The sequence below is a fragment of the Mustela erminea genome, chromosome 13 (assembly GCF_009829155.1).
Source record: "Mustela erminea isolate mMusErm1 chromosome 13, mMusErm1.Pri, whole genome shotgun sequence".
In the NCBI taxonomy this organism is placed as follows: Eukaryota; Metazoa; Chordata; class Mammalia; order Carnivora; family Mustelidae; genus Mustela; species Mustela erminea.
The window spans coordinates 21,349,071-21,376,727 of NC_045626.1; the positions used below are offsets into that span (position 1 = coordinate 21,349,071).

Below are 27,657 nucleotides of genomic sequence, written 5' to 3' on the forward strand. Positions count from 1 at the left end.
TTTGTTAGCCTCTGGTTGCTCAGAGCATAACACACGTCTTCTTGGTAGACATACGAAATGATTTTCAGCGTCTGGCACAAGGAGATCCTTAAAACATCATTGTTGAAGATAGCAGCCAAGTACCAGTATCATCGTGAACTCTCAGGCTTTGGATTGATTTGTTTCCTTGTGGTCACTATGAAGTGTCTTCCACTCCACTGTACTGCATGATCATTTCTTGAGAGATTTTTTTTTTTTTTAAGAAAATCTACAAAACAGCCAGAAGTTGTCTTCACACTCCTAATGAGGACCCAACGTCTTGACAGCGCAAGTGACATTTCCTTCAGTGCCAGCCTCTGTGCCACAGTCACCAAAGTGGATGTCTTCTAGCATCATTCTGCTTCTCCTTTGAATCCAGAAATACCTACAGCTTAGAGTCACATGAGTTCAACATGTTGAAAATGTTCCTTCTTAAATCACAGTTAAGTGGCTTTTATAGCTTTGGGGTCCTCTCCCTCACCGCTTAGAGTGAGGGGTACTAAGTGAAAGCCTGAACCTTTCAAGCTCCCCGGACAGGTGTCAGGTGTCATGCTCCCTTCCTCATTCTCTTCTACACCAAAGGATAGGTCTGGACATCTTTGGGGAATAAAGGGGATTTTATTTCGTGACTAAGAGCAATGCGTGTTTCACTGAAAGGCTGGAGAGTGGGATAGTGGCCCATTTCCAAAATAAACAAAAACAAAAGCTAACAAACCAGACCAGTAGTCTCTAAGGGGGTCTCTCTGACTTACATTGTAAAGTCATTTAAACTCTTAACCCCAACAATGAGTTGTCATTGACAGAGGTATCACGCTACTTTCTCAAAATTATTTAGTTCCTAAATACAACCTTGATAGAGTTAAATTTCATTTTCTATCTCCCCAATAAGAGTAAATGTTCTCTACAGGCAATAACCTTGCTTTATAGTATTTATCTACTTGTTTTGATCAAGAATAAACCTTGGCATACTAGAGTTCTAAGACCTATTTGTTGATTAAGACATTTTTCCATCCACCCATCTTCCCCTTTCCTGGGAAAATGGAACAGATATTGATTGAGCAAATACGACGTTTCAAATAATGTACAAGGTGCTCTTTATATGTCATTTCATTTATTCCTAAATGCAATTTAGAACAACAAACTGTAATTTCCGCCGTCCCCATTGAAAACATATATTATTAAGCCTGAAGGCCTTTCTGAAGGCTCCAAGTTAGCTGATTCAGTCTCTTTTGCTGTCTAAATCAAAGATTTAACATAACTTCTCTTGCTCTGAAATTTGCAGCTACTATAGTTTCTTCCTTACACCTGGCTATGCACTGGCTCTCAGTCTTCCCAGTTCTCTTCTTTCATTTCTTCTTCAATATAAATCCACAGCTCCTTTTCTGCTTTACGAATTTTACTGCAAGTCAAGAGAAGGGGGAAAACCAAAAGGCTGGACTAGTTGCAAGAAGTGCTTGTTTTTACTATTACTGGATGTCTACAAACTGCTTCTCATTAAGGAGTCTGGCTTCTGGTTAAAACCCTGTGTGATTTTCTCAGTCCTGACCACAGGAAATTAGAAAGGCTTTCCCGGCAGACCCCCTGGGAGGAAGCTTCCCTCCCACACCTGACCTGGCCCAGCCAATGCACTGCAGCCTCTGAAGGCAGGCGCAGTCAAGGCCTCAGGACCCCTAGCCTGCAGTAGCAGGGCTCCCGCTCATGTCCACTTTTCCGGCCCAGACACCTTCATTCAGAAGCTTCTTTCCTCAGAGCATCAAGCAGGTGTCTTTTTCTCAGGCACCTGTGTCCAGGTTGCCCTCTGGGGAAACGAAGGAAACCATACAGACTCTTCTCTCTGCTATGACTCCGTATTCTGCACTTCTCCTCTTCTAGCCTTTTCCCCCAACCTCTAGCTCCCGGGTCCACAAAACTGCAGAAAGCTTCAGTCAGGACTCCCTTGGCAGTGAGACAACCCCAGTGTCTGTGCTAATCCAACTGAACATCCATGGGTGCCATTCTGTGAGGGAAAATGGAGCAGGAGGAGTCAAGTGTTATCTCTGGTTTGCCTCTTGCTTTTATTATTGCTGTAAAGTGATTAAAGACTTGAAGGTTACTTCCATTTTGGCCTTTTGTCTTGATGGGACACTCTGACACCTAGCAACTCAGTTCTCTCCAGCTCAGCCAAGCCTTTGACACTCATACACTTAAGATATCAGATGACCTTTTTGAGTCCCAGATTTCGACTGCACTGCATCTTGCCCTCTTTCTGCAGTGGATGGTTCAAACGCTTCCTACTAGAATGCCCTCAGGTCAGAGCCAAATCATGTGTAGGAACTGAGATCCTTTCAGAAGCTCAGAAATCTCTGTGGTCAAAGAGGTAATCTTTCAGAGGTCTTCCCAACCCCATAAAACTTTTCAACTATTCTTTTGCATTAAGAGCACAGGCTAAGGCTCTTAAGATATTTCTTGGATACATTTAAGCAATATAGACACACAAGGCAACAAGAACCTATAGAGATGAAAATATCTGTCATTATTATAAATATTTTAAAAATGAGTTAACATAATGCATGCTTATAAAAAATGACTTTGAGAAACGGGTTTTGGAGAGAAGATATAATCTGGGAAGACAAATGAAAATATTAATAATGAAAAGGATAACAAGCTTTGCAAGGTAGTGTGCATTTAGAGACAACATTTTAATTTGAACAAAAATCTCATGAGAGTGAGGACTCAGTATCAGTCTCACTTACTGACGGAGGGATAAATGACTAACTACACTGAGGTGTCACTGGAAAGAGAGACTTAATATCAGGTCTGTTTGATGCCAAAGTCTTTTATGCCTTGAAGATTATCGTCTAACACATTTCCTACAAATACTGCTACCTAGATACAATTGATAGCTCTATTTCTGATCCTTTGGACAACAGAACCATGATTGGTAGGTTTTATTTCTTTGCTTTTCATATATAAAATTGACAGTAACTATGGCAATCACAGAGACAATTGTTGATCCTACAGCAGTTAGAGCAGATTTTTGATATGGCTCAGGGTGGGCTGAGGCCACCTCAGAAAGGCAAAAATATTCAATATAAGGAACAATCGAAGATGGAAGCTTTCTATGCACTTGTTATTGTTGCTTCTTGATTTATTTTGTAAATATCAGCATTTGTCTATAATTTCATCTGACATTGGTTCCTTTTAAAAAAATTCCCCAGAATTTTCTAATATAAAAATAATTAAAACTCTGTTATTTATCCTTCTGGAAAGCAGTGGAAACATGACTGTTTCTGATTGTATATTATACATTGATGAGAAAATAGTGTTTTTCTGATTCTAGAACTAATATTTTGGGTGCCTAAATATTTTTACTTCTTTTGTTATCATTCTTTGCTAATAAAAGTGAAATTATAAGCATAGTCTTTGTTGTCCTTAGTTCTGTTTAAAATGTGTATTATGGGGACGCCTGGGTGGCTCAGTGGGTTAAGACGCTGCCTTCAGCTCAGGTCATGATCTCAGGGTCCTGGGATCGAGCCCCGCATCAGACTCTCTGATCAGCAAGTAGCCTGCTTCCTCCTCTCTCTCTCTGCCTGCCTCTCTGCCTGCTTGTGATCTCTCTCTGTCAAATAAATAAATAAAATCTTAAAATAAATAAATAAATAAAAAATAAAATGTGTTTTATGTTACTATTCTGCTTATGCAGACTTTTATGCTAAGATAAAAACCATAAATTATGGTGTTATATCAGCCCTTGGGTATTCAAAATAAAAGAATTCTTCTAATAGACCATCTGAAATTCTGTTAATCATATTATAATTTCTGGCCCCCTTGAAGTGAAACAAACAAACAAAAAAAAAATAAGAAAAAGAAAAATCAGAGGTCTTTCCCCTTAACTCTCTAATTCTTGGGGTGGAATATTGTGTTCACAACATTTGAATTCATCTACTCATGGCAGGAAATCTACTTTACCAAACAGGTATTGTTTGATATTCGGAAGTAATTTTTTTGGTAATCAAGTCAAAAACTCTTATCAAACGGCATGATGACATATTAATCCACTGTGGGCCTTTCTGTAGGTATATTCCCCCCTTACCACGAGCTCTGCTTGTGAATTCACTCATTTATCAGAACACCAGTCAGCTCTGGTTCATGGCCTCTTTCAACATGAGCCACTACTAAAGAGCTTATAACAGAGAACATTAGTAACTGGAAACAAGGAAGAAAACTGCCATGATTCATGGCTACTGGAAGTTTAAAGAACCACAAAATGATACACCTGGGAGAAAATTTTCTCTTCTTTGGGCTTTTCTTCCCTCTAGTCTCTACAACTATAAAATGGAGAATAGTAATGGGTTTTGCTGGATTTTTGTGAAGGTTAAAGAAGTTCAGGTATATTGAATGCATATGGCACATAACAGACATTTGAAGGTCCTTTCAATAAATATTAGCTGTCTAAGTTCTCAGAGTTCACCTTCTGTGGGTTAATGTCCCCCATATTGTGGGTCAGGGTCTCTCCTTTTAGCGTGCCTCTACCATAGCATTTTCCAAATTCAATTTTACATATTTGGCTGCTTGTTTCATCCTCCTCTAGGTGGTAAGTTCCTTAGTTGCAGTGACACATCTTATATATCGTTTTTAGAGTCTGCTACTATTGTAAGGCTCATAAGGAAAATAGGGCCCCTGCAATGTGTGTGAGCTTGGACAAACAAATCATCAATATCTCTGATTCTCTATTCCCTCATCTTTAATGGAAATAGTAATATTTTAATTCTGTCACCGAGTTTTTGCAAGTATGAAGATGCACACTTATAAGATTACTGTTTTATTGTTTATCATCCTTCCAAATAAAATTTTTCTAAAATTTTCTAAAATATTTATGATCTTTTGTCCTATAACCACAGTGTATCAGTTTAATATTTAACAGCAAAAGGTGTCCACATTGCATTATTCTAGAAGCCGGGTTTCAGCTAGATTCACTCAGAACATCTAGATCTCAGCACAGTATATCCTCTAATTATAAATTGGAAGATGGGTTAGAAGAGTAAATACCACACAAAATTTTCCTACATGTGGTGCATTCCTCGATACCATAAGTAAAAATAGCTGACATGAAAAAAATGCATCAGCAATATAAACTAGATAAATTTAAGGACTATAAGAAACACAGTTTCCCATGTGAAGATCGAGCAGTGTTTCAATAGGCTCTTTCAGGAAGTAATTGATTTACATATTTCAGGCAACTTATTTTCTTAGGAGTTCTCAGTAAGTGATAGATTTCGAGGTTAAACCTAATTGTGTGCTAAAGTCTTTCTCAGTGGGGACAAGTAGATAATCATCTATTTGTTTATTTAAATTGATTATATAAATAAGATATAAGTTTGCAACTATTAATGTTTAAAGCTGTCAGCTCAGTTTGTCGTGTATTTTGGGCAGAAAAAAGGGTATTTTTATTTGAGTTTTTTATAGTCAATAATGATTTTGAAAAACAATAGGAATCAGAATGGGATGTCTCTTGCAGCCCCTCTTATTTATTTATTTATTTATTTATTTATTTATTTATTATTTATTGTCCTTTCTAGTCTCAATATCTGGAGGGTGAATTTATTATGTATTTCAGTTATTTACTTTTTAAAAAAAATCTTGGCTTTTATATGTCCACAGTAGCCAAACTATTGAAAGAATCTAGATGTCCATCAACAGATGAATGGATAAAGAAGATGTGGTATATATACACAATGGGATACTATGCAGCCATCAAAAGAAATGAAATCTTGTCATTTGTGATGATGTGGATGGAACTAGAGGGTATTATGGTTAGTGAAATAAGTAAATTGGAGAAAGACAACTATCATATGATCTCCCTTATATGAGGAAGTGGAGATGCAATGGGGGGGCGTGTTTGGGGGGTAGGAAAAGAATAAATGAAACAAGATGGGATTGGGAGGGAGATAAACCATAAGAGACTCTTAATGTCACAAAACAAACTGAGGGCGACTGAGGGGAGGGGTATAGGGAGAGGGTGGTGAGGTTATGGACATTGGGGAGGGTATGTGCTATGGTGAGTGCTGTGAAGTGTGTAAACCTGGCGATTCACAGACCTACCTGTACCCCTGGGGCTAATAACACATTATATGTTTATAAAAAAAAAATTGGCTTTTAGAAAATTTTAATTCCCATGTAGTTAACATACAGTGTTATATTAGTTTTAGGCATACAATGTAGTGATTCAACACATCCATGTATCATCTGCTGCTTATCACAAGTGCATTCCTTAATCCCCATCACATAATTTCACACATCCCCCCACTCACCTCCCTTGGGTAACCATCAGTTTGTTCCCTATAGTTAAGAGTCTGTTTCTTGGTTTGTCTCTTTCTGTTTCTCTCTTATTTGCTTTACTGATTCGTTTCACTTCTTAAATTTCACAAATGAGTGAAATCATACGTTATTTGTCTTTCTCTGATTGATTTATTTTGCTTACCATAATACTCTCTAGTTCCACCCCAGTCATTGCAAATGGCAATGGGTAGAATTTAGTAATTCATCAGTTTGAATATGATTTTTATGGAAGAGCCATTAAGTTGTTATGGAATTATTAAAGTTTTCTCTGAATTATACATTTATCCAATGTGACAAGTGGCTAGGAAGTATAGACACATCTGCCTCTAACCAAAAATCCAATTGTCAACCATAGTTCAGGCACCCTACATGATCATTCAGGATGATTATTGGTTGGCCATGATCATTAAGAATGAAATCCAGTTGAGTTTTTTGAACAATTACTTCTCTGACCCTCACTTTACTCAACTACCAATGGAAATAAAAAAACAGAGAGTATGTTGTGAGAGTTAAATATGACAAGATCTGGAAAGAACTTTTTCAGGATGCCTGGTTATAAAAGGTACTTCATTTAGGTGTCAGACTCTTGATCTCAGCGTCATGAGTTCAAGCCCCAAATTGGGCCCCCACTGTGTGTGTGGCCTACTAAAAAAAATGTTCTTCCAAAATCACTAACTCTCTTCTTGCTTTATCTCAGTCACCTATGTATATGCATATTTGGTAGAAATTCCTTTAAATGGGCCTTACCTTATTCAATTATGAGGAGAAGCTAATGGTCGAGGTCCTACTGGGAATCTAGAACATTTTCCTACTAAGATTATATGCTCCTTGTGTAGACTAATAGTCTGAAAGGGAATATAAATAGTAATATTCTACCTTGAAGAAGAACAGCAACATTGGTAGACTTATGCTAACTGATTTCCAGACTAGCTATAAATGTACAGAAATTAAGACAATGTGATATTAGCATAGGAATAAACAAATAGATTAACGGAACAGAACAGGGTCCAGAAATAGATACAAACATATATGTCAATTGTTTTCAAAAAAGGCACTAAATAATTCAAAGAGAGTCTTTTAACAAATGGTGCTAAGAAAAATGATTATCTATATAGAAAAAAAAATCTTTGGCCACTTCCTCAATCCACATACAAAAATTAACTCAAGATGGGTCATAGTGCTAAAGGGAAAAGCTAATAAAACATAGATTAGCTCCATACATTGGATAATCAAAGCTTCCTTAATTCATAAATGGCATTAATGCTAGAGGAAAAAAAAAATACCTTGGACTTCATCAAAATTAGAAAATTCTGCTCATCAGACGACACCATTGAGAAATTGAAAAGGTAAGTCTCAGATTGGAGAAAACATTTACAATAAAAAAGTCTGTTTGTCTTCTTTCCTGAATGTTAAAGAATTCTGACAAATCAATAATTTAAAAGATTAACAAGCTAACTTTTTAAATATTGGGAAAAATAAAATGATCAAATGTCCAAGAAACATACGAAAGGGTGTTCAACAGCCTTAGTTATAAGAGAAATTACAAATTACAGACACAACAACATATGACTACATACCCTTTAGATTTTTATGATTAACAAGTCACACAATATGAACAATGCATGTGCTGGTTAAGATTAGACAACTGAAACTTTCATACACTGCTGCTGCGAACTCAAATTGGGAAAAAACATTTTGGAAAACTGTTTCTAACCAGTAGGACATTTATCTAAATTCTGCCTTAAGAGTCTTCCTCCAGATACTTATCCTAAAGGAAGTTTGTGTCAATGCAAGACTTGTGTAAAATGTTGTAGTAGTTTTCTTTATAAAAGCCCTGAGTTGAACACAATCTAATATTCATAAACAGGGGAATGGTAAAGCATATGAAGTACATCTATGCAATGAAATTATATTTAGCAATAAAAGAAGAGCTTATTTTAACACACAACAAAAAGATGGACCTCAAAAAGTTACGCTAAGAGGAATAAACCGGTTACAAAAGGACAAATATTGTATGATTCCATTCATATGAGGTAACTTACAATAGGCAAAATCATGGAGACAAAAATGAGAACAGTGATTGCCAGGGCCTAAGGAAGGAAGGGAAAAAGGGGGTTATTCCTTTTTGTTTCTGCACCACTAAATTATAATCTTAAGGCACTGTACAAATACTGTGCTCATCAGTCTTTTCTAAAACAGAAAATGGATCCTTGGAAAACAATCTATGGAAAAGATGAAAAGAAAGGGGAACCATTTTACACTGTTGGTGAGAATGCAAGTTGGTGCAGCCACTTTGGAAACAGTGTGAAGATTCCTTAAGAAATTAAAAATTGAGCTGCCCTATGACCCTGCAATTGCACTACTGGGTATTTACCCCAAAGATACAGATGTAGTGAAAAGAAGGGCCATGTGTACCCCAATGTTCATAGCAGCAATGTCCACAATCGCCAAATTGTGGAAAAAGCCAAGATACCCTTCAACAGACAAATGGATAAAGAAGATATGGCCCAAATATACAATGGAATATCATGCCTCCAACAGAAAGGATGAATACCCAACTTTTGTAACAACATGGTCGGGACTGGAGGAGATTATGCTGAGTGAAATAAGTCAAGCAGAGAAAGTCAATTATCATATGGTTTCACTTATGTGGAGCATAAGGAATAACATGGAAGCAATTAGGAGAAGGAAAGGAAAAACAAATTGGGGGAAATCAGAGAAGGAGATGAACCATGAGAGAATGTGGACTCTGAGAAACAAACTGAGGGTTTTGGAAGGGACGGGGGCAGGGGGATAGGTGAGCCTGGTGGTGGGTATTATGGAGGGCACAGATTGCATGGAGCACTGGGTGTGGTGCATAAACAATGAATTTTGGAACACTGAAAAAATAAAATTAAAAGAAAAAAAAGAATCTATGGAAAGGAACAGGGACTTATATGTCTAGGAGTTCTTTCCCTTTGTAACTCTGTTCAGACAAAGGGAAAATAATTCTAGGTACCACATGCCATTCTAAGAGGTTTAAATTTTCATTAAAGTGAGACAGCAGACAGGCTTTCACGGAAATAATGTGAATCTGTGCCCACATCCAGCAGAGATAATGATTCTTTTAATTATAAGTTAGTGGGCCAAATTCAAAAAGACATGATGGGCAGGCATTAGGTAACTAAATAATAAATAGTAATTGCATTTCTTCCTTTGCATTTTAAAGAGAAAAACACCTGAGAACTTCTACTTGATATTCCTTACACAATGTACCCTCTGTGTCATGAAGTCACTTGAAATAATGTCATTTGATGCCGTGCATCCAATAACTTTAAATAACATCATTAACATTAGAATGAAAAGAATGGAAATTGGCTAGCTAGAGGGCATCCTTCCTCATACTTAGAAGGTTTGTCAAACAAAAATTATGTGACTCTCCCTTTGTTACACATATTTGTCTTATATTAGTAATAAAATGAATATATTTATAAGAAGAAGAGAGGAAGAAAGGAACAAACCATATGATTATCAAAAGCTTCAGTTTTAAACAAATCACTATTAAACAAATTATTATTTTTTCAAGAGATCTAGGTATTAAAAGACACTATCAGCTCATTGAGAATTGGTGAGCGTGCGTCTGTTCTGCCTTTCAGTACAAAACAGAGTAAGCATCAGTTTAGCCAGACAGTTAGAGTCTGGTACTAAATGGCTGAGGGATTTAGACTGTCTCTATTTTATATAGTTTTTTTAAATGAGTGGGGTTGGATTATTTTATCTCTAAAGTTCTCCCAAATATGTCATTAAGTCATGTTTGAGAGAATAATGATTTTTTGTAGGGTATACCTAGATTCATGTGGTATACCTTACTGGGTTTTTTAGCATCATAAAGAGGAAAAAAAAAAAAAAGTCTGGATGGCCAATACGACATTTTTAGGCTAGCAGGAATGGGAAAAAGATTTACTTCTTTTTTGTTTCTTCTTGCTTTTATGTGGATACCTGAAGTATTTCATATAAAATAATATTTATACCAATCATGAAGCTGTAAGCACTGGCCCACATATTTGGTGCCAAAAGTAATTTTTAGAATAGTTTTAAATAGGGGTGCCTGGGTGGCTCAGTTGGTTAAGCATCTGCTTCAGCTCAGGTCATGATCCCAAGGCCCTTGGATGTTGCCCAGTGTTGGGCTTCCTGCTCAGCAGAGAGCCTGCTTCTCCCTCTCCCTCTGCCTGCCACTCGGCCTACTTGTGCTCTCTCTCTCTCTGTCAAATAAATAAATAAAATCTTTAAAAAAAAGAATATTTTAAGTAAAATCAGATATAGTTATTTGAAAAACCAGCAAGTGAAACATGAAAAACATTTTCCTTTTTATCAACTCCTTTTGCTGTGGCTTTGAATGAGAATATGATATGATAAATACATTAACCCTGAAGGTACAGGAAATGAGATAAATGTGATCCTATAATAATTGCTTAAATAAATCAGTTTCAAATACTTTTATAAATGTACAGAAAAAACATTTCTTGGTATAATTTTAGTTTGGATGAAAAAAAGGTTACATCAATGGAACCCAGTCCCTGCATATTAATTGACCTTTTGGAAATGGGTAAAAATGTGGACTTTGGTTAAAGCAGAATAAATATACGAATTTGTGCATGACATAGAGACATATAGGAAAAACTAAAGGAATAGTACATTAATAACTGATATAATAACTAAATAGAAAGATTGGGAGAATGTTAACATAAGGGGAAAATGAAATTAGTGCCTTGTTTCGGATCCTTCAGATCTGGCATTTCAGCCATTCTAGGATTTTTTTTTTCCCCCCCATAGCTCTCATTAGCTTGAGTTCAGGAACAGGCTAGGGGGTTGACAGAAGGGATAAGAGATAAATGAGAATAGTGTTGAAGCAAAACAAAACCAAATAAAGAATCTCGAGGGTGCTGAATATGGCCAGACACGTGATCAACCACAAGGTCCGGTTTGAGAGCAGAGTGAGATAATGCAGAAAATGAGAATTGGTTATGAAAATGAAGGGATCAAAGTAGAAGTGTTTACAAGTTTTATCAGCTTGTTGAGAGTGAAGATAGCAGCAATCTAAAGGGGAAGAGTAGCCATTACCTAGGACGGTTTTAAAGTTGAAGGTTTTTCATGTACGTCCTGCCAAGGAGAAGAAAACAAGGTTACACCATGGTTTAGGGGTGGTGGATGGATTAAAATGTGAGGGAAAATCGCCCCCGGAGTGAAGAGGCCAATTGAAGTTGGGCGGTATAGCAAATAAATGGGCCACAGAATAAACATCTTGCACACTGCCTGACACGTACCAGGTGTACAAACCAATCTCTGTTTATTGATGTCGAATAAGTGCATGAAGATTCCAAGGGACCTTGAGAGGTTGTTGTAATGGATTTAACCTGAGACAGAATGCAATAAAAATAAATAAAGAGGTCTTGCATGTGAATAAGACAAAGGCTGGCACGAACAGAGTAAGCATCCTTCATGACATACTTAAAGGTTTTCGTGGAGAACCAACGCGATCGTCAGTCCAGGAGACAGTGTGACTACCCACAACCTCTGCGTGATTGTAGATTATATAAATAATAATGTAATATGAAGGCAAAGAAGGTACCCTTAAGGGATGTTTAATAATCACATGCCATCCGTAAACTGTGCAGAGCAGGATGACATATCAAGTGCGGAGCTGACAAGCAAATGAGAAATATTTGTAGAAACTAAGGATATTTAGCTCAGAAAAGAATCGGTGGAGGGAAAGGGATCCTGACAGACATCTTTAAATATTTAGAGTCGTGCCATAAGAGAAGTCACTAGACTCACTTGATTTTTTCTTTATAGTCCCAGGGGAAATAATTATGACAATTGATTGGAAGTTATAGGGAGATAGAACAATTCATTTTGAATATAAATTTCTGAAAGTTAGACCTACATATGACAAAAATGGCTGCTTGGGGTTGGGGGGGCTAATGTTCCCTGTCAGCAGAACAGTTCAGGCATGAGCTAGAAGAAGGTTTTATCAAGGGGATTTGTATAAGAGATGGAAGATGGGAGAGCCTGGCATTTAAGAACCTTTCAGCACTCATTTTCTGAAGCACCAAAAAGTAAAATTACAGGTTCAAGATAAATTCTTGGTGATTCTGGTTTGCTATAGTTGCTGTTGTGTATATGGTACAGGAGACCATATAGATTAGTGAAAGCAGAATGAATTAAAAATGTTAATACTGTGAGATCCATCTAACATCCTAAGGATTAAATCGAATTTGTGTAAGACACACATTTAAAAGTTTCAATCCAATTAATACTCATATAAATGTTATTTGTTGGGCTTTGAAAATAAGTCCATCAACTACAAAATTCAGAACTGAAATAAATCTCAAGCACATTTTTTTTTTTTTCACAAAAAGAACCTCCTCAAGCCAGTTACATCATTAGTCACAATTCTCTGCCAAGTTAGGCAAAGAAGCCCTGACTGCTGACATTAGGTAAAGATGCGATGTGCTGCGTTGTTGAGATACTTACTTCATAGTCTATTTTATGGGCACAGCCATTGATAGTTATAATAAGTATAAATTTCTTTTATCATGTGCTTACTATGACAGGTACTATTTTATGCACTTTAAAATTATTTATGACTTCTCATCCAAAGAGCCAAGAGCATATTCAGAAGTGTATTTCCCAAGAATAGCATCATAACACAATGTTTACTTTAGTTTGAAGTAAATCTGATGTGACAGCTTGATAGATATATTTCCCTTTGGCTAAAGAGCATCGTTTCCCATCAATGTCAGCTCCTCACAAGACGCACATGTCAGAGAATAAGTGTGTTTTCTTATTGATAACATCTGACTCCTGTGTGTGTCACTCTGTCAAGTTGTATCCCATAGTCAAGTTCTTGACACACATGTCCTCTTTGGGACAGAGGAAAAAAATCGACTCTAAAAATCAAAATAGGATCCTAGCAAACATCTCAGGAAGAGGGATACTCACTACTCCAGCCAACTCTACATACTTACACACACACATCAAGGAAACTCATGCCTCAAACTACATGTCACACATGGAGATATTTCTAAAAATCATGGTATCTGCTATCAATTATAGAGAGAAATCATGCAAATGATTGATTGAAACAAACTTTTCTTCTGGTGTTCTACAATGAATATACAGAATTTCTAAATCTTTCGTAATCTTTAAGTGAAGATATTTAAGACAAGCATTTGCTCTCTTTATACAGAATTCAAAAATAAGGGGAAAAAAACTACACACTGGTGTATTTAGCTTATCATACTGCAATTCAGACGGTTTACCTCAACGATCTAAATTTCAGGTTATTTATTGATAAGGCCTCTTAAGAGATGCCACCGCCTAGTTGTTAATGAACAGGTACATGATAACTCTTTGTTGAGTAAATGAATCAAGAAAAATTAATTAGTGAGTAAATGGCTGAGTAACACACACAAGACTACACATTATTAGTAAAATTAGATAATGGACTCCCTTAAGAAAACAAACAACTGTGTTTTGTGAATATCATTAAAAAATTCTGATTATTTCATTTTAAGAGGCTCAAATAATCCATTACTAAGGAAATGACTGGTATTTATTATAAAGATATTATTAAAGAAACTGTGTAATTCTTCTCCTCTGGGGGCATCTCAAGTTATAAATTAGTGATAAAGACAAAGGGTCCATAAAAGAGAGTACAGAAAAGTCACTAAAGTTGCTAAATTCTAAACATGGGCTTTATTATGGAAGATGGTCTCTTACATTTCAAAATCGGGTTGTTTATCTATCATTCATCATGATCACTGAAGATGGACGGACTGCCTTCTGGATTAAACACTGAAACTGTCACCTGAAAACACAAGTTTCTGACAACACAAGTTTCCTGGACAGGAAACCTACTGAATCCAAAGTATGTGTGCTGGGAAGTGGGGAAGGGATTCTTCATTTTCAACAAGTCCTGCCTTCTAGGGTCTTCATGCTTCTTCAAGTTTGATAACTTTACCTCAGAGACTTCAACTTCTTTTTTCTCCCGGCTGCCATGGTGAGCCTCCACCTGCTGATTCCGTCACGTTCAACTTCCGCTCCAGGATGGCAAGGCAGTGAGCAAGATTCCGTCCCACCTGGAGCTCAGGGGCAGCTTCCGAGACCTGGTATCTCATCCATCAACCCAGAACATCTCTGATTGTATCAGAGCTAAGTACAATCAAAAAAACGTCCCAACCACCCCGACACTTCAGGCGAGGGGCGAGTAACTGCTCCATTATTCCAGATAGGGAACTTAATTTCTTCTACATGAACAGAAATGCTATTCGATGTCAGGTGCTGTCACTTGTCAGGGTTTCTCATTCATTGCTACTGCGTATGGAGGTGTTGAGGTTTCCTGACTGACAAGCAACAGGGAGGCCTCTTATTAAACTGGCAGAGAAGAAGCATCTAGCTAGCATCTGTCACATGGTCTATACTCAATGAATATTTATTATTAAGCAAACATAGAAATAAATGAATGCACCAATGAATAAACCCATGAAAAATTAACCCAAGGTTGTAACAGAAACAATTTTTAAAACTTTTGCTCCTTGGGGCGCCTGGGTGGCTCAGTGGGTTAAGCCGCTGCCTTCGGCTCAGGTCATGATCTCAGGGTCCTGGGATCGAGTCCCGTGTCGGGCTCTCTGCTCAGCAGGGAGCCTGCTTCCTCCTCTCTCTCTGCCTGCCTCTCTGCCTACTTGTGATCTCTGTCAAATAAATAAATAAAATCTTTAAAAAAAAAAAACTTTTGCTCCTTTTTTGCTAATAAAGCCTCCAAATGAAGAAATTATTTAGATTTTTTTGAACTGATGTTTCCTTTAAATGTCATTATATTTGATTTCATCAAGAGAATTATGTACATTAGTATGTAAATGAAACACAAATATGTTCTCTCTTGGAAGTACCAAAAAAACCCCCTTAACTTGGAAATGTTGAAATACAGACACCTCTAGAGAAGTACATGTTGATATCATAGCCATGGACTTAGACATATGTACTCTTTGCACCATTTAGATTCATCTGTGCATAAAAGATAAAAATCTACAGTTGGCTTCATATTTTAAAACAATACGAATTTTATTTAAAGTCAGTATGGGGCATTTCTTCAGGTATAAAACCCTCTTATGTGTATCCCTTCAACTTCATCCGTGTAAAAATAAAATAGACAACTATCTAGTTAATAGCTACTGCCTCTCAGCTGAAACACAAAATGGTTTGTCAAATAAATTTCTCTGAAGTATGAGAAATGTTTAGGTAGGAGGAACTTGAGTTATTACAATAAGAAAATAAAATGGAATTTCTCATTTTCCTTGGGACAAAAGAATTTGTAGAAGACACAAGTAATTTCTTCTAGTTCTGTGAAGATGATATATGTAATATGATCATAACTTAATTTTTGGGAAATATTACATTGTTCGTCTATACTTTTTTTTAAGATTTGTTTGTTTATTTGAAAGAGAGAGAGGGCGTGTGCCTGTGAGTGCCTGTAAGCTGGGGGGAGGGGCAGAAGGAGAGGATTTCAAGCACAGAGATTAATCTCTTCCTTTTTCTTAAGATTTTATTTCTTTGACAAGAGACATAGAGAGCACAAGTAGGCAGAGCGGCAGACAGAGGGAGAGGGAAAAGCAGGCTCTCCACTGAGCAAGGAGCCTGATATGGAGCGCAATTCTAGGACCATGGGATCACAAGCTGAGTCAAAGCTAGAAGCTTAACTGACTGAGCCACCCAGGTACCCCCAGAGCTTAATCTTTTGACCCTGAGATCATGACCTGAGTGGAAATCGAGATTCGGACACTTAACCAATTTAGCCACCCAGAAATCCCTGTTCTTCCAGAGCTTTTACCCTCCTATTATATACTTTTCAATATATTTGAAAACTCTATCTCTATTCAATACAGTATGTAGAGTATTTTCTAAAAATGTTTAGGAAACATGAAGGTGATGCTTTTAGATTGTCAAATTCAATAGAGAGTTTTCAAGTGGACTGAGTAATATTTTGGACAGTTTGGGGAAACTAATGGAAGCTATTTTCTATGTGAAAGAGTGACATAAAAAATGAAATAAGTAGATTTCAATGTTCAGTGTTATTGAGGGCATATATTGAAATTGCATCATGTTAGTGGGCTTTTTAATGAGATTAAACTAAAATGACTTCAGGGCAATGATATATTAGACTTAGTTTGGTTATTAAAGTGCGATATCTTAAAACAACATTCTTGTTTAGAGAGTTTCACTATTTCCTGGCAACATTTGCTCTAGGCTTCTTATCTAATTAATGCCCGTTTTGTTTAGTTTTGTTCATTATTTAAATTAACCATGCTTGCTAATAAAATGTATGGCAATTGGTTTGATTTGCATTTTCTCTGAACCTTACATACATTTCCTAATGGATCCAGACCATTGTTGTCCCTGCTAAAGGTAAATAATAAATAAATAAATAAATAAACAAATAAATAAATAAATACAAGTTTTATTTTATTGCCAAAAAATCTTGAGAGCTCATTTTTTTCCCTTTCAAAGTTTCATTGATATATTCTATACCTTGGAATTGAGGAAAATCCTGAATTACCTTTGGAATGCCAAAAGTCTTTAAACTTCTTTAATAAAGCTTCAGAGGGATCAGCTTTGCTCAGTGAAAAATTTACGGCTCCTCTAGGTATTTTTTAGGCTCATCAGGGAGAAATAGGTGGGCGTCGTGAGGAACAGAATCTTAGAGATTGGTTCAGTTGGGGGGGAAACTAGGGAGCCAGACACATGTCTTTTTGAATCTCCTTCTCAGGAGCTCTCCTTTCCTAACATTTACGACCTCCTTTTCTGATATTTATATCTATGTTTCTTAATGACGTTTATATCCATAGTTTCCACAGCTAGTTCTGTTGGTCACTTGAGGATTAACCCATCTTCCAGCTTCTGATCTAGACCTTACCTTCTGACTGGAAACTATTCCTACTGAGAACTTAAACCTGTTGAAGGCCACGCTTATCCTGAACCCCTTCTCTCATAAAACCCCATATATGGGACGCATTGTGGTCAAATAACCAACAACCTCAGCTTGGGTTCGAATCCTTGAGCTGTCACTTCCTCCCCGTGTGGCAATGGGGCTCATTACCTAGCCTCTCTAAATCTCAGTGGTCTCTCTGGAAAATGGGGTATATTAATAATAATCATACAGTTATTATACAATTATACAATAATAATTCTATAATCCACAGACTTTAACCACTTTTTCATTCTCCATCACCCCTGCCACCATACCCTACTGGCCTTCCTTAGTTTTGAAGAAGTGGGTCTTCTTTTTCATCATTCCCTTACTAAAACTCTTCGCCACTGCATCCCCTTCTCCCCTGGCAAACTCCAAACAAAATAAAACCCAACTATCTGCCTAACCCAGGCCAGCAACCAAGCAACCACCCCTGGAGAGGGATAGACAGACATAATTGTGTTGGCTAGTTTCACTTTAAATTCATGACACCAAATCTCCAATGGCCCTTCCACAGTGCTCTTCCCTACCATCTGAAATAACTATTTCTCATTTTGTTCCCTATCTTCAAACTCTCAACACTTGATCCTCCAAGACTTTACATGCTAGTGAAGACCTTTGTCATACTTCTCATCTCAGTTACTGACATAACTGTATCCATGCCCACTCCCTTTATGTAGCCTCACCTTCCTAAGATTGAAGCATCTGTTCCCTTGCATCTGCAAGCTAGATCGTCTGCCTTCTCACCTACTTGCAACAAAGGATTGCACTCTTGCAAATTTCCACTCTCTTTTGCATCACTCATATGCCCCTTTAGACTGCACTACTTGCAGAAGTTGCAACGTCTCCTATGTTCAAAAAGGAAACAACAGTAAATAAATAGAATAGGCAACAAAATCTCCCTTAAGCCTACCACCACCTAAAGTTACTGCCCATTTCTTTGTTGCACTTCAGAACAAAACTTAAAGACATCTGAGGTCATGTTCTGCAATTCCCTTGCCTTCCTCTCCATTTTCATGCTCCCTCCCAAGTGGCCCCGTTGCAGTCATTATTTTCTATATTTTTCATCAGCACCGACATGGTTAGCAGCACCCCCACTCCCAACCCCCTTCCCCTCCACTTCTGTGCTACCATCCCTCTTTATTTTCTCCTACTACTCTTGCTCCTTCCTCTCTGTCCAATCTCTAAATGTGCAGTATCTCAAGATTCAGCCATTTGATTTTCTAACTATAATCTCTCCCTAGGTGTCATTGATATGATGGTGACTCTTAAATTTATATTTCCTGTCATGACCTGTCATCAGACCTTTGGTCTCAAATGCCAGATTGTCTACATGATTGACGTCCCTAATTGTTTGTCCAGTAGTTATCTCAAATTCAAAATGTCCAAAAATTAATTGATTGTTCCCTCTAAACCAATCTTTTTCTGCACCCATTCTTATCTCATTAAACAGTCCCACAGTGCACCCATTTGCTGTAGCAAAAATCTAGTCTCTATCCTTGATCCTTCTCTTTCCCCTGCCCTTTATATCCAATCCATTAGCCAATCTTACTGGCTCTAAATGCACCACACATCGTGATTTTTCCCATTTCTCTCTTCATCTTCTGTAATGACTCCCAAGTCCCCACTACAATCATTTCATACAGATCACTCAATTGTCTCCTAAATGGTCTCCCTGCTCCCACGCTGCCCCATCCCTAATAATTTTCCTCACAACAGCCAATGTGATCTTTTAAAAAGAGATCACTCCCCATTCAAGCCTCTTTTCATCATCCACAGAATGAAATTCTAATTTTTGCCATGCCCTATAAAGCCCCACATGATCTGGCCCTGACCCAGAGATCTGTGATCCGTGCATATGGCTATTATTTCAATCACACACAGACGGTTCCCTTGTCAAGGCTTTTGTACTAGCTGGGAGATTTCCTCGGAATGCTTTATCCTAGGTGTGCAAAGAAACTATGTCCTTCCCTATCATATTATTGTGTTTTATTTTCTTCACATAAGTCATCATTCTCTTGTGTTAATTGCCCAGTTCCTTGTTTGTTTATCAATCTACCTCCCTGTATTTGAATTTAAGCAAGCTTTAGGAAAGAAGGAGACTTGACTGCCTTCATTGTGGCTTTTCCAGCAATAAGCTCAGCTCAAAGTTAGTATTCCAGTCATCGGTTCAACAACTAATACCTATAGGGTTATTATAAAAAGTAAATAAAGGAGTGTTTTAATTGTGTGGTATTTTGCCAGCCACAGAGTATCTGCTGAAAAAGTTTAGTTACTGCCTGTATTATTATAATCAGTTATTCCTCAAATATGTATCAGCAATGTTAATTAAAATAACTCATGCTAATATCTTAAATAATTCAGATGAAGGATTTGTATATTAACAGTTGTTTTCTAAGGTAAGCAATGTTTTAAGTGAGACAAGTAAATACATTTTTTCGCATGTAGGTCAATGTTTCAACATCTCTAAATTCAAATCACATGGTTAGTGACTGATTTTACCTACTGGTAAGGACTGAACCTATTCATGTCCTCTAACTAATCAACCCTTCCAAATATAAGGGCAACTTCCTTGAACTAAATTAAAATCAGAGACCTTATCACTAGACCTAGGTTCATTTAATTTAAGCCCATTATTAAACCTCCCACTTTTCAAAAATGTATGACTTGAGGGAAATCTCATTAAACTTCATGGAGAGGCGAAAGTGAGCTTTGCCTTCAGAGCCAACCAGAAATGGAGCCATTAGATATGTGTGATGAGGTACAAATCACAAGGCGATATATGAAGAAGGTGGTATCCCACCACCTATTTTAGTCTCTTTTTCCAAATCATCTGTGCAGGGATCCCAGATGGCAGTGATGAGAATGAATTTGGAAAGAACAAAATACAAGGGTCCCAAATCACAGAACAAAAAATGATAGTTCTAAGTATTTGAAACATTCTAGGAAATGTTTTTCTAATCGTGTGTATAGTATAGAAAGTTCATATAGACACTGAGATTTAATCATGCCTCTAATTTATTCAACTCCTGTAAGAGAGATCATAGGTCATTCTCGACTCCCTATTCCACAGTTTTGCTCATAGGTGCTTTGTAAAGACTTTTCCTAGACTCATTTCTAGTTTTTCAGAAATTTATTTTTCTTCTTTTGTCCACTTAATTTCTATTTTTATTTGAAATTAATTCATGTAAGAATGTACTTTCTTGTGGAGAGGAGTTACCTCAGCTTATGGACTACATTGTTCTTGTTTGGAATGTTTATGATGTTACCACAATAAGTAACACAGAAAAAGTTTTAAGGATAGTATTTAGTATAAACGTCATCTATAGAAAGAAATTATTTGACCAAAACAGAGTTAAAAAATACTTTTGCAGCTCTTAGTATCTCTAATAGGGGATCATGTTTCTCATAGCATTTAAAATCATGCAACATCACTGCTTGGGAAAGTACTATGAGTCAGTATTCTCTAAGAACATATCTAAGAGAATGAGTGATAGTGTGATATGGAGATATGCCTTGAATTTACAGTGTATTCTCTTATTGAGCTTATTCCGGGAATGCATTTAAATTGGTGTGATGCATTTGTTATATAAAAACTGATTATCTATATCTATATCTATCTATATCTATATCTATATTTTTACACTCTCTTAATACTCTCTCCCTCACAGTTAATCCATTCCCCATGTTTCCACTGTGGGGGGGGGGGGGGACGGAAAGAAGACAGAAACTGTTGATTTATTAGAACTTTGAAAAAAAAAATCAAAGGATCAATTTACTTACTGGCTTGGAGCTCTGGTCTAAACTGTAATGGGATATAAAACTGATGTTTATGACCAAAAGTATGTTTTCAGAGTTAGTCCAGAACAATCCCATCCGTATATTTCTGCTTTGTTATTAACTACAGCAGTTGGTTTTGTCAGTAGATTTTTTTTTTCAAACAGAGTAAGTTATTTTATTACAAGAACAAAACAGACTTGCTAACTTAATGTCTAATTTCACCCATATTACAAATGCAAAGTATATATTATCATAGAATGTAGGTTACTGAACTCCAAAATAGTGTGCTTAAGTGAAATAAACTCAACTTGCAGAATTAGACCGCTAAAGTATCTACAGTCATTATAAATAGTGTCAGTAGATTTTTTAAAAAAAAATTCATAAATATGGGACCTTTGAACAGAATTATTCTGAAAGCAGTATTGATAATGGGAAGTGAGGTTTCTTCCAGCCTATTACAGCATCTGCCTATATTCCTGAACATTATCATTCATTAGATCCTTCATTTCTCTGTGAAGATATAAAACTTTAAGATTGTTCTCATTTCTCGGGGCGTCTGGGTGGCTCAGTGGGTTTAAGCCTCTGCCTTCAGCTCAGGTCTTGATCTCAGAGTCCTGGGATCGAGCCCCACATTGGGCTCTCTGCTCAGTGGGGAGCCTGCTTCCTCCTCTCTCTCTGCCTGCTGCTCTGCCTGCCTCTCTGCCTTCTTGTGATCTCTGCTGTCAAATAAATAAATAAATAAAATCTTTTTTAACAAAAGATTGTTCTCATTTCTCTATTAAGATTAAAAGACAGTCACATTTTTTTCTCAAGAATTAGTCTCCTCACTTTTTATAAAACAAGTCAGGAAGCAGAAAGTAAAATGTTGGTTGCCAGAGCCTGGAGAAAGGGGAGAGGCGGAGTATTATAATTATTTAATGGGGAAAGAGTTTCAGTTTGAGGAGATAAAAAGTGTTCTGAGAGTGATGCTTGTGATAATTGCACAACAATGTGAATGTACTTATGCCACTAACCATACACCCAAAAAAGGTTAGAATGGTACATTTTTTTTTTTTAAGATTTTATTTATTTATTTGACAGAGAGAAATCACAAGTAGTCGGAGAGGCAGGCAGAGAGAGAGAGAGAGAGGGAAGCAGGCTCCCCGCTGAGCAGAGAGCCCGATGCGGGACTCGATCCCAGGACCCCGAGACCATGACCTGAGCCGAAGGCAGCGGCTTAACCCACTGAGCCACCCAGGCGCCCCTAGAATGGTACATTTTTATGTTAGATTATTTGACTACCATAAAAGTATTGATTTTTTAAAAAAGTACGCAGGGCAGCAGATATCTGAAGATGGGTTTTTTTTTCCTAATTACAGACCAAATAGTTTTGTTCTTGAGGTGGTCCTCATGAAATGTATGTTGTCCAATTTTAACATAACATAAACATTTATAGTCAATCTATTCCACAAATTCTAGGCAAAATAGAAAGACTAAGCTGGAAGAACTATTGGAAAACATTGTCTTCCTTATAATTATGCTCCTACCCTCACACCCTTCTCAAGACTGTTTCAGTCATAGCCCGCTGGACCTTGTCTATATTCAAAGAAGACTCAGGTAAAGCATCAATGAAGAGATCAATAACTAAAATAAATACAAGAGATCCATAGCCACTTGAATTGAACTGATGAATAACTGGACCAGACACTATAATCAAGTAGAAATGCTCTGTGTGTTATGATTGAGTAAAAATACCAGTGTGAAGTCTGAAGTGTAAATGTAAATATTATCATAAATGCCAGTTTCTAATTTATATTTGTATGGTACCCAAAATCTAAGGACTACTGCATGTCCTCTTTCTCTACATTAAATGTATTTCAGAGACCAGCTGTATTTGTTGTGGGAAGGACTCAGAGCTCTGGCTCCAAATAAGTCAGTGGTCAAAGTATATTTTATGAAGGATTTAGGATGATTGGAAGAGAAACAGAAAAACCTGTTTTCATGAACTAGCTGAGGCCTTTGCCTAAAGTTCAGCATACAAGGGTGAGAACAACAGTCGCAGGAAGCGTGGTTAGACTAATAAAGGGGGTCTAGAACAGGTGTGAGCAGTGTGTTTTCGGGAAGATGCGATGCAGCAGGAAGTGGTGTCAACTCCAGTATCCTCTGGACAACCAAGAGAAGAAACCCTCAGTCGGGGGAGGGGAGAAGAGGGGATCTGCAAATTAATATTGTAACTCACACTGCCCTTGGTTTTACAATTCTCCACTCTCTCCCTTCTCTTCCCTTTTGCACTATTGTTTACAGCCCCTAACAAGTGTGTATCCCAGTTGGGAGTCAAATGCAAATGACTCACTCAGCTGTCCACCTGACTCTAATGTTCTGTTGATACGAGAACCAGCTCAATGACAGGGGACAGAGACATGAGTCAAACCCATTCTGTCACTCCACATCTTCAGAGCCTCCCTCTGAGGTTACCTAATGATACAGTCCTTAGATTATCTCTGCATTGTTTTTGTTTGTTACTTTGTTTTGTTTTGGTTTTAAAGAAAGAAAGAAAAGGAAAAAAGAAAGAAAAAGAAAAAAGATGTTAAAATATCTGGGACCAAAATGATCAGTATGTTTTCTAGAGTTGAAAATTGCTGTTTTAATTCTCCCTTTGGGTAGTTTCTAGGTAAAGGGACTTGTAGGATCACTAAACTAATTTTCAAGTTGTTTAAGCATGCCAAAATGTGCTCACACATGAGGGAGTGAGGCACTAAGATGCAGCAGGACACATCAATTTTTCTACTGTAGCAATTAAGGCATCACACACACTTATCAAACTGCCGAGTGACTAGCTGGGGATTAGCTTTTAGGAATGCAACAAAATTACATCCACATAGATTTAACTGCTGTTCAAGGATAAGAATTTCAACACAAGAAAGATGCAGTGAAAGAACAAGAGAAATCCACTGTTCTACATTAAAAAAATTAATTCTGCACAAGATCTGTGCCCGGTGATATACTGGATTTTATTTATTTTTTTAAATTTCATTCTTGGTAATCAATCAATAAATATCTGAACATGTGAACTGAATCCAGTATACTTTAATCAAAATATATATACCATTTTCTCAAATTCTGTAAAGATACAGTGATTGAGAAAAGGTCTGACAAGTGAAAATACAGTCATAGATGCCGGGAGTCATAGAGATTTTAGAGATTATCTCTAACTCTCATTTTATCAATGAGAAAAAAAGTGTCACTTTGAGGAGATACAATCAATTAAATCTGGTTACATTAAAAGTGAATTTTCTCTCATATGTTTTCTTATTAAAGGAATGTTTACCTATTATGAGTTCCATGAAGGCAAAGACTGGGTCACTTAGTTATATATAGTAATATAGTAGGTGTATGTGCAATGTGTATGTTTGTATATATGGATATATGTGTATAAGTATACAGTATATAACAGATACACTGTAAGTACACAGCAAATGAATGAATCAATGAAACCAATCTTGACTTTCCAAGATCTCAAAGAGCTAGCATCTTGAAATGTAGCATTCTCTAAATGTTCTTATCTCAGAACTTTTGTATTGGAAAATAGTCAAGTACCAACAAATCTCTTCCTAGTCTACTACTTATGCTTTATATTCTACCCAACTAATTAAGTTGTAATATGTATTTCTTCAAATAATAATTGAATTTTAAAGTAAAAATGTTAAGAAAATATTCCTATGAAGTTTTCCCAATAAAAGAGTTAGATTTTAAAGCCCATTCTGTAAATCTTTATTTTCTCTTTTCTTATGAAGATGTTATTTATTGTAAAGCAATTTTAGTATGACAAATAACCATATAATCATGACTCACTATTACCTAAAATTAGTATCTATAGGTAAAGCCATTCCTTCAGAACAAAATCTGTGTTCAAGCAAGCCTGCAGAAAGGGAATCAAGTCTGTTCTATGATTATAGCTTTATAAAGATTATCGGATGTATGGGGTTTTTAAGAACAATATATTAAGAGAATTTTTGTTTCTTTTATATAAATTTGTAAGAATCTTACTATTCCCATAGTTGGGACATGATATCTCAGTCCTGTTGGCTTATTGATAGCCAGAACCTTAACAAGGGCCTATAAATGGTCATTTTATACCTTATAGTGACTTATGAATTTTATGTACAGAAATCCTAGCTATGTTCAAAAGTATTAACATATCCAAATTTTCTCATTGACTGTCAATCACATGATCAATTATGTTCATTAATTGTAAACATTATATAGAATAAAATTTTAAAATATGGCTCTTTTCTATATAAATAAAAATCTCAGGTAAAATGTATAACACAAATGTAATTCTTTTAATTAGATAATACTACTACTTATTCAAGGAAATAATACTTTTTAAATATATTTTGTTTCTTAAAATGGTAATGGGGTAAATATTAATATATTTAAGAACTTTTGTTTCAAACATAAGAAGAACATCAAAATATAATATTGTTTTTGTCTTTCACTTCACCAATACTGGAAATTAAAAACAACAACAGTAATAGTGTTTTGACCATCCTATTACTTTCTCCTTGGTAACAAACCAAGAAGAATCCAAACTCATATTTTCTAATTCCTTAAATGCTAGGAAAAAAGATAACAGAAAGAAAGAGAGGCAAATAGTAGTTTTCTAGGGCCTAGGCCTGCTGTATTCATTCTTAAAAGCTAATGAACAAGTTAAATTTTCTAGGAGTGCAGTGTTCCAGATATAACCACAGGAGGATAGAAACAGGAGTGCTTACATTTGGTTGTAGCAAGTATTGTGTATTATGGAAGAGTACAGGCTGGGATATTTGTATACATATATAGAAATCAGTTGAAAATTTAATTTTGCAAAACAGAAATTCCCTTTTCAGGGAGGTAAAAATCCATATTTAAATACAGTCAGCAACCAAGGTCATTCAATAATTCTCATTTCCCTTTAGCTCATTTTTTTCTTCCTAAGTTCACTTATTTTACCCCTTCTAATTTTAAATTCATTTTACTAGTTCTTATCCAATATAGGGACTAAAAATATAAGAGGCTAATGATTTTAGAGACATTTCACTTGTTTCAAAAGACAAATTCATTTGACAGAGGCAAATCTGATCACAACCACAAAACAGGACTTCATCAGAGATTTTTGCAAAATGTGGCAAGGAATCATACATTGAGTGAACAGCTACTGACACAAAGTTAAATCCTTTGTATATGCCCTATTACTATTCTTCATGGTAAATCGATAAGGAAAGCATTAACATTCATACTCCATGAATATAGAAACTGAGGCTTGCTGAGGTCAGAAACTTTTCTAAGGCACATACAGTTATTAAAAGAGAAAGCCAGAATAGAAACCAGGGTATGCCTTTTTCTAAGACTTGTAAGATCTCCCGGCTGTCTCCCAGAGCTTGGAGACCAATTAGGCTGACGACCCCCACCCCCCCCCCCACCACCCACCATCACTGAGGCCCGGGGAGAGTGAAGTCACTTCCATGAGAACATACAAGAAAGTGATGAAAGAGTCAGCGCAAACCAATCCTTGTTTGCTTCACTGTACTATACAGCTTTAGCTTATTTTCAACCCCAAGGCACACTTGAAATAAGATGTTTCTAAAGAACTGAGTTCTGGCATTAGGCTTCTTATCCTCAGCCCCACCTAGACTAATTTAAGTCTTTTTGGAAGTTTTAGCAACTTTCCAGGCCAGGAAAATATTAATCACTGGATCACTGCTTCATAAATATAACCTTATTGGACCTCAAGAAGGTCTTTTGATGTCTATATTGTAAGTGGAAAACGGATGGTATGAAACATCCCATTCTAATTAATCTGTCAGGAAACAAAGTCTCTCTAGTCCACCTCTTTCAAGGTGAAGGTTTTGTTCGTTCCTTCAATCAATTGTGGCATTAGCACATTGTGTCCTAAACTGGTAAATATAAGTAAATAGACATCTTTGCTTCCTGGTGGAATAGCCTTTAATCATTGTCACATTTATAAAACTGTGTGCTATTAGTAAAACAATCCTTCCTTTAATTAACTCAAGCGTGGTTGAAGAAGACGGGGAATCTGTGCTGCTCGCTCACTGAGCTGTTCTGGAACATTCCTTCACATGGCAACCACCATGCACCCAAGGAGGTGAATCAATGGGGCAAGTGAAAATTACACGTGTAGGGAATGAAACAGTGAACCTTTCCGTGACTTACCCTTGAATTAACTACTTCCAGGGAGACGTTCTGAGGCGGGGCGCTTGGCACTAAAAGGAACAAAACAAGGTGAGACGGTTACTGCCAAAGTCAGAAAAGAGAAACCACAACCTTCTGTGAAAAGAGAAAGTGTGACTTTCACAGTTCATGATGGTAATTAGGTAGGCTGATCCAGGTGGAACTTCAAAATTTTCCTGGAGAGATGAAAAGTAACTGCCTCTGTTTATTTTTTCTCACTTGGTAGCACCAGGCATCCATATAAGGAGTTCTCCCCACCCCCCAAAAAAAGCGTTAGGCAAGAGAGCGCCTGTGGGGATACCAAATACTGCCATTTAGTTACAGCT

General features: G+C 36.7%; 1 protein-coding gene across 3 annotated transcripts in view; it reads right to left on the reverse strand.

The window, feature by feature from the left end:
- The window catches only part of DCC (DCC netrin 1 receptor), a 1,159,911-nt gene that overhangs the window by 262,271 nt on the left and 869,983 nt on the right, over nucleotides 1-27,657 (reverse strand). For all 3 annotated transcript variants that reach the window (XM_032310413.1, XM_032310412.1, XM_032310410.1), the window contains exon 12: nucleotides 27,314-27,363. In XM_032310413.1, coding sequence (XP_032166304.1) covers nucleotides 27,314-27,363 — 50 coding nt within the window. The remainder of the gene's footprint in view (nucleotides 1-27,313; nucleotides 27,364-27,657) is intronic.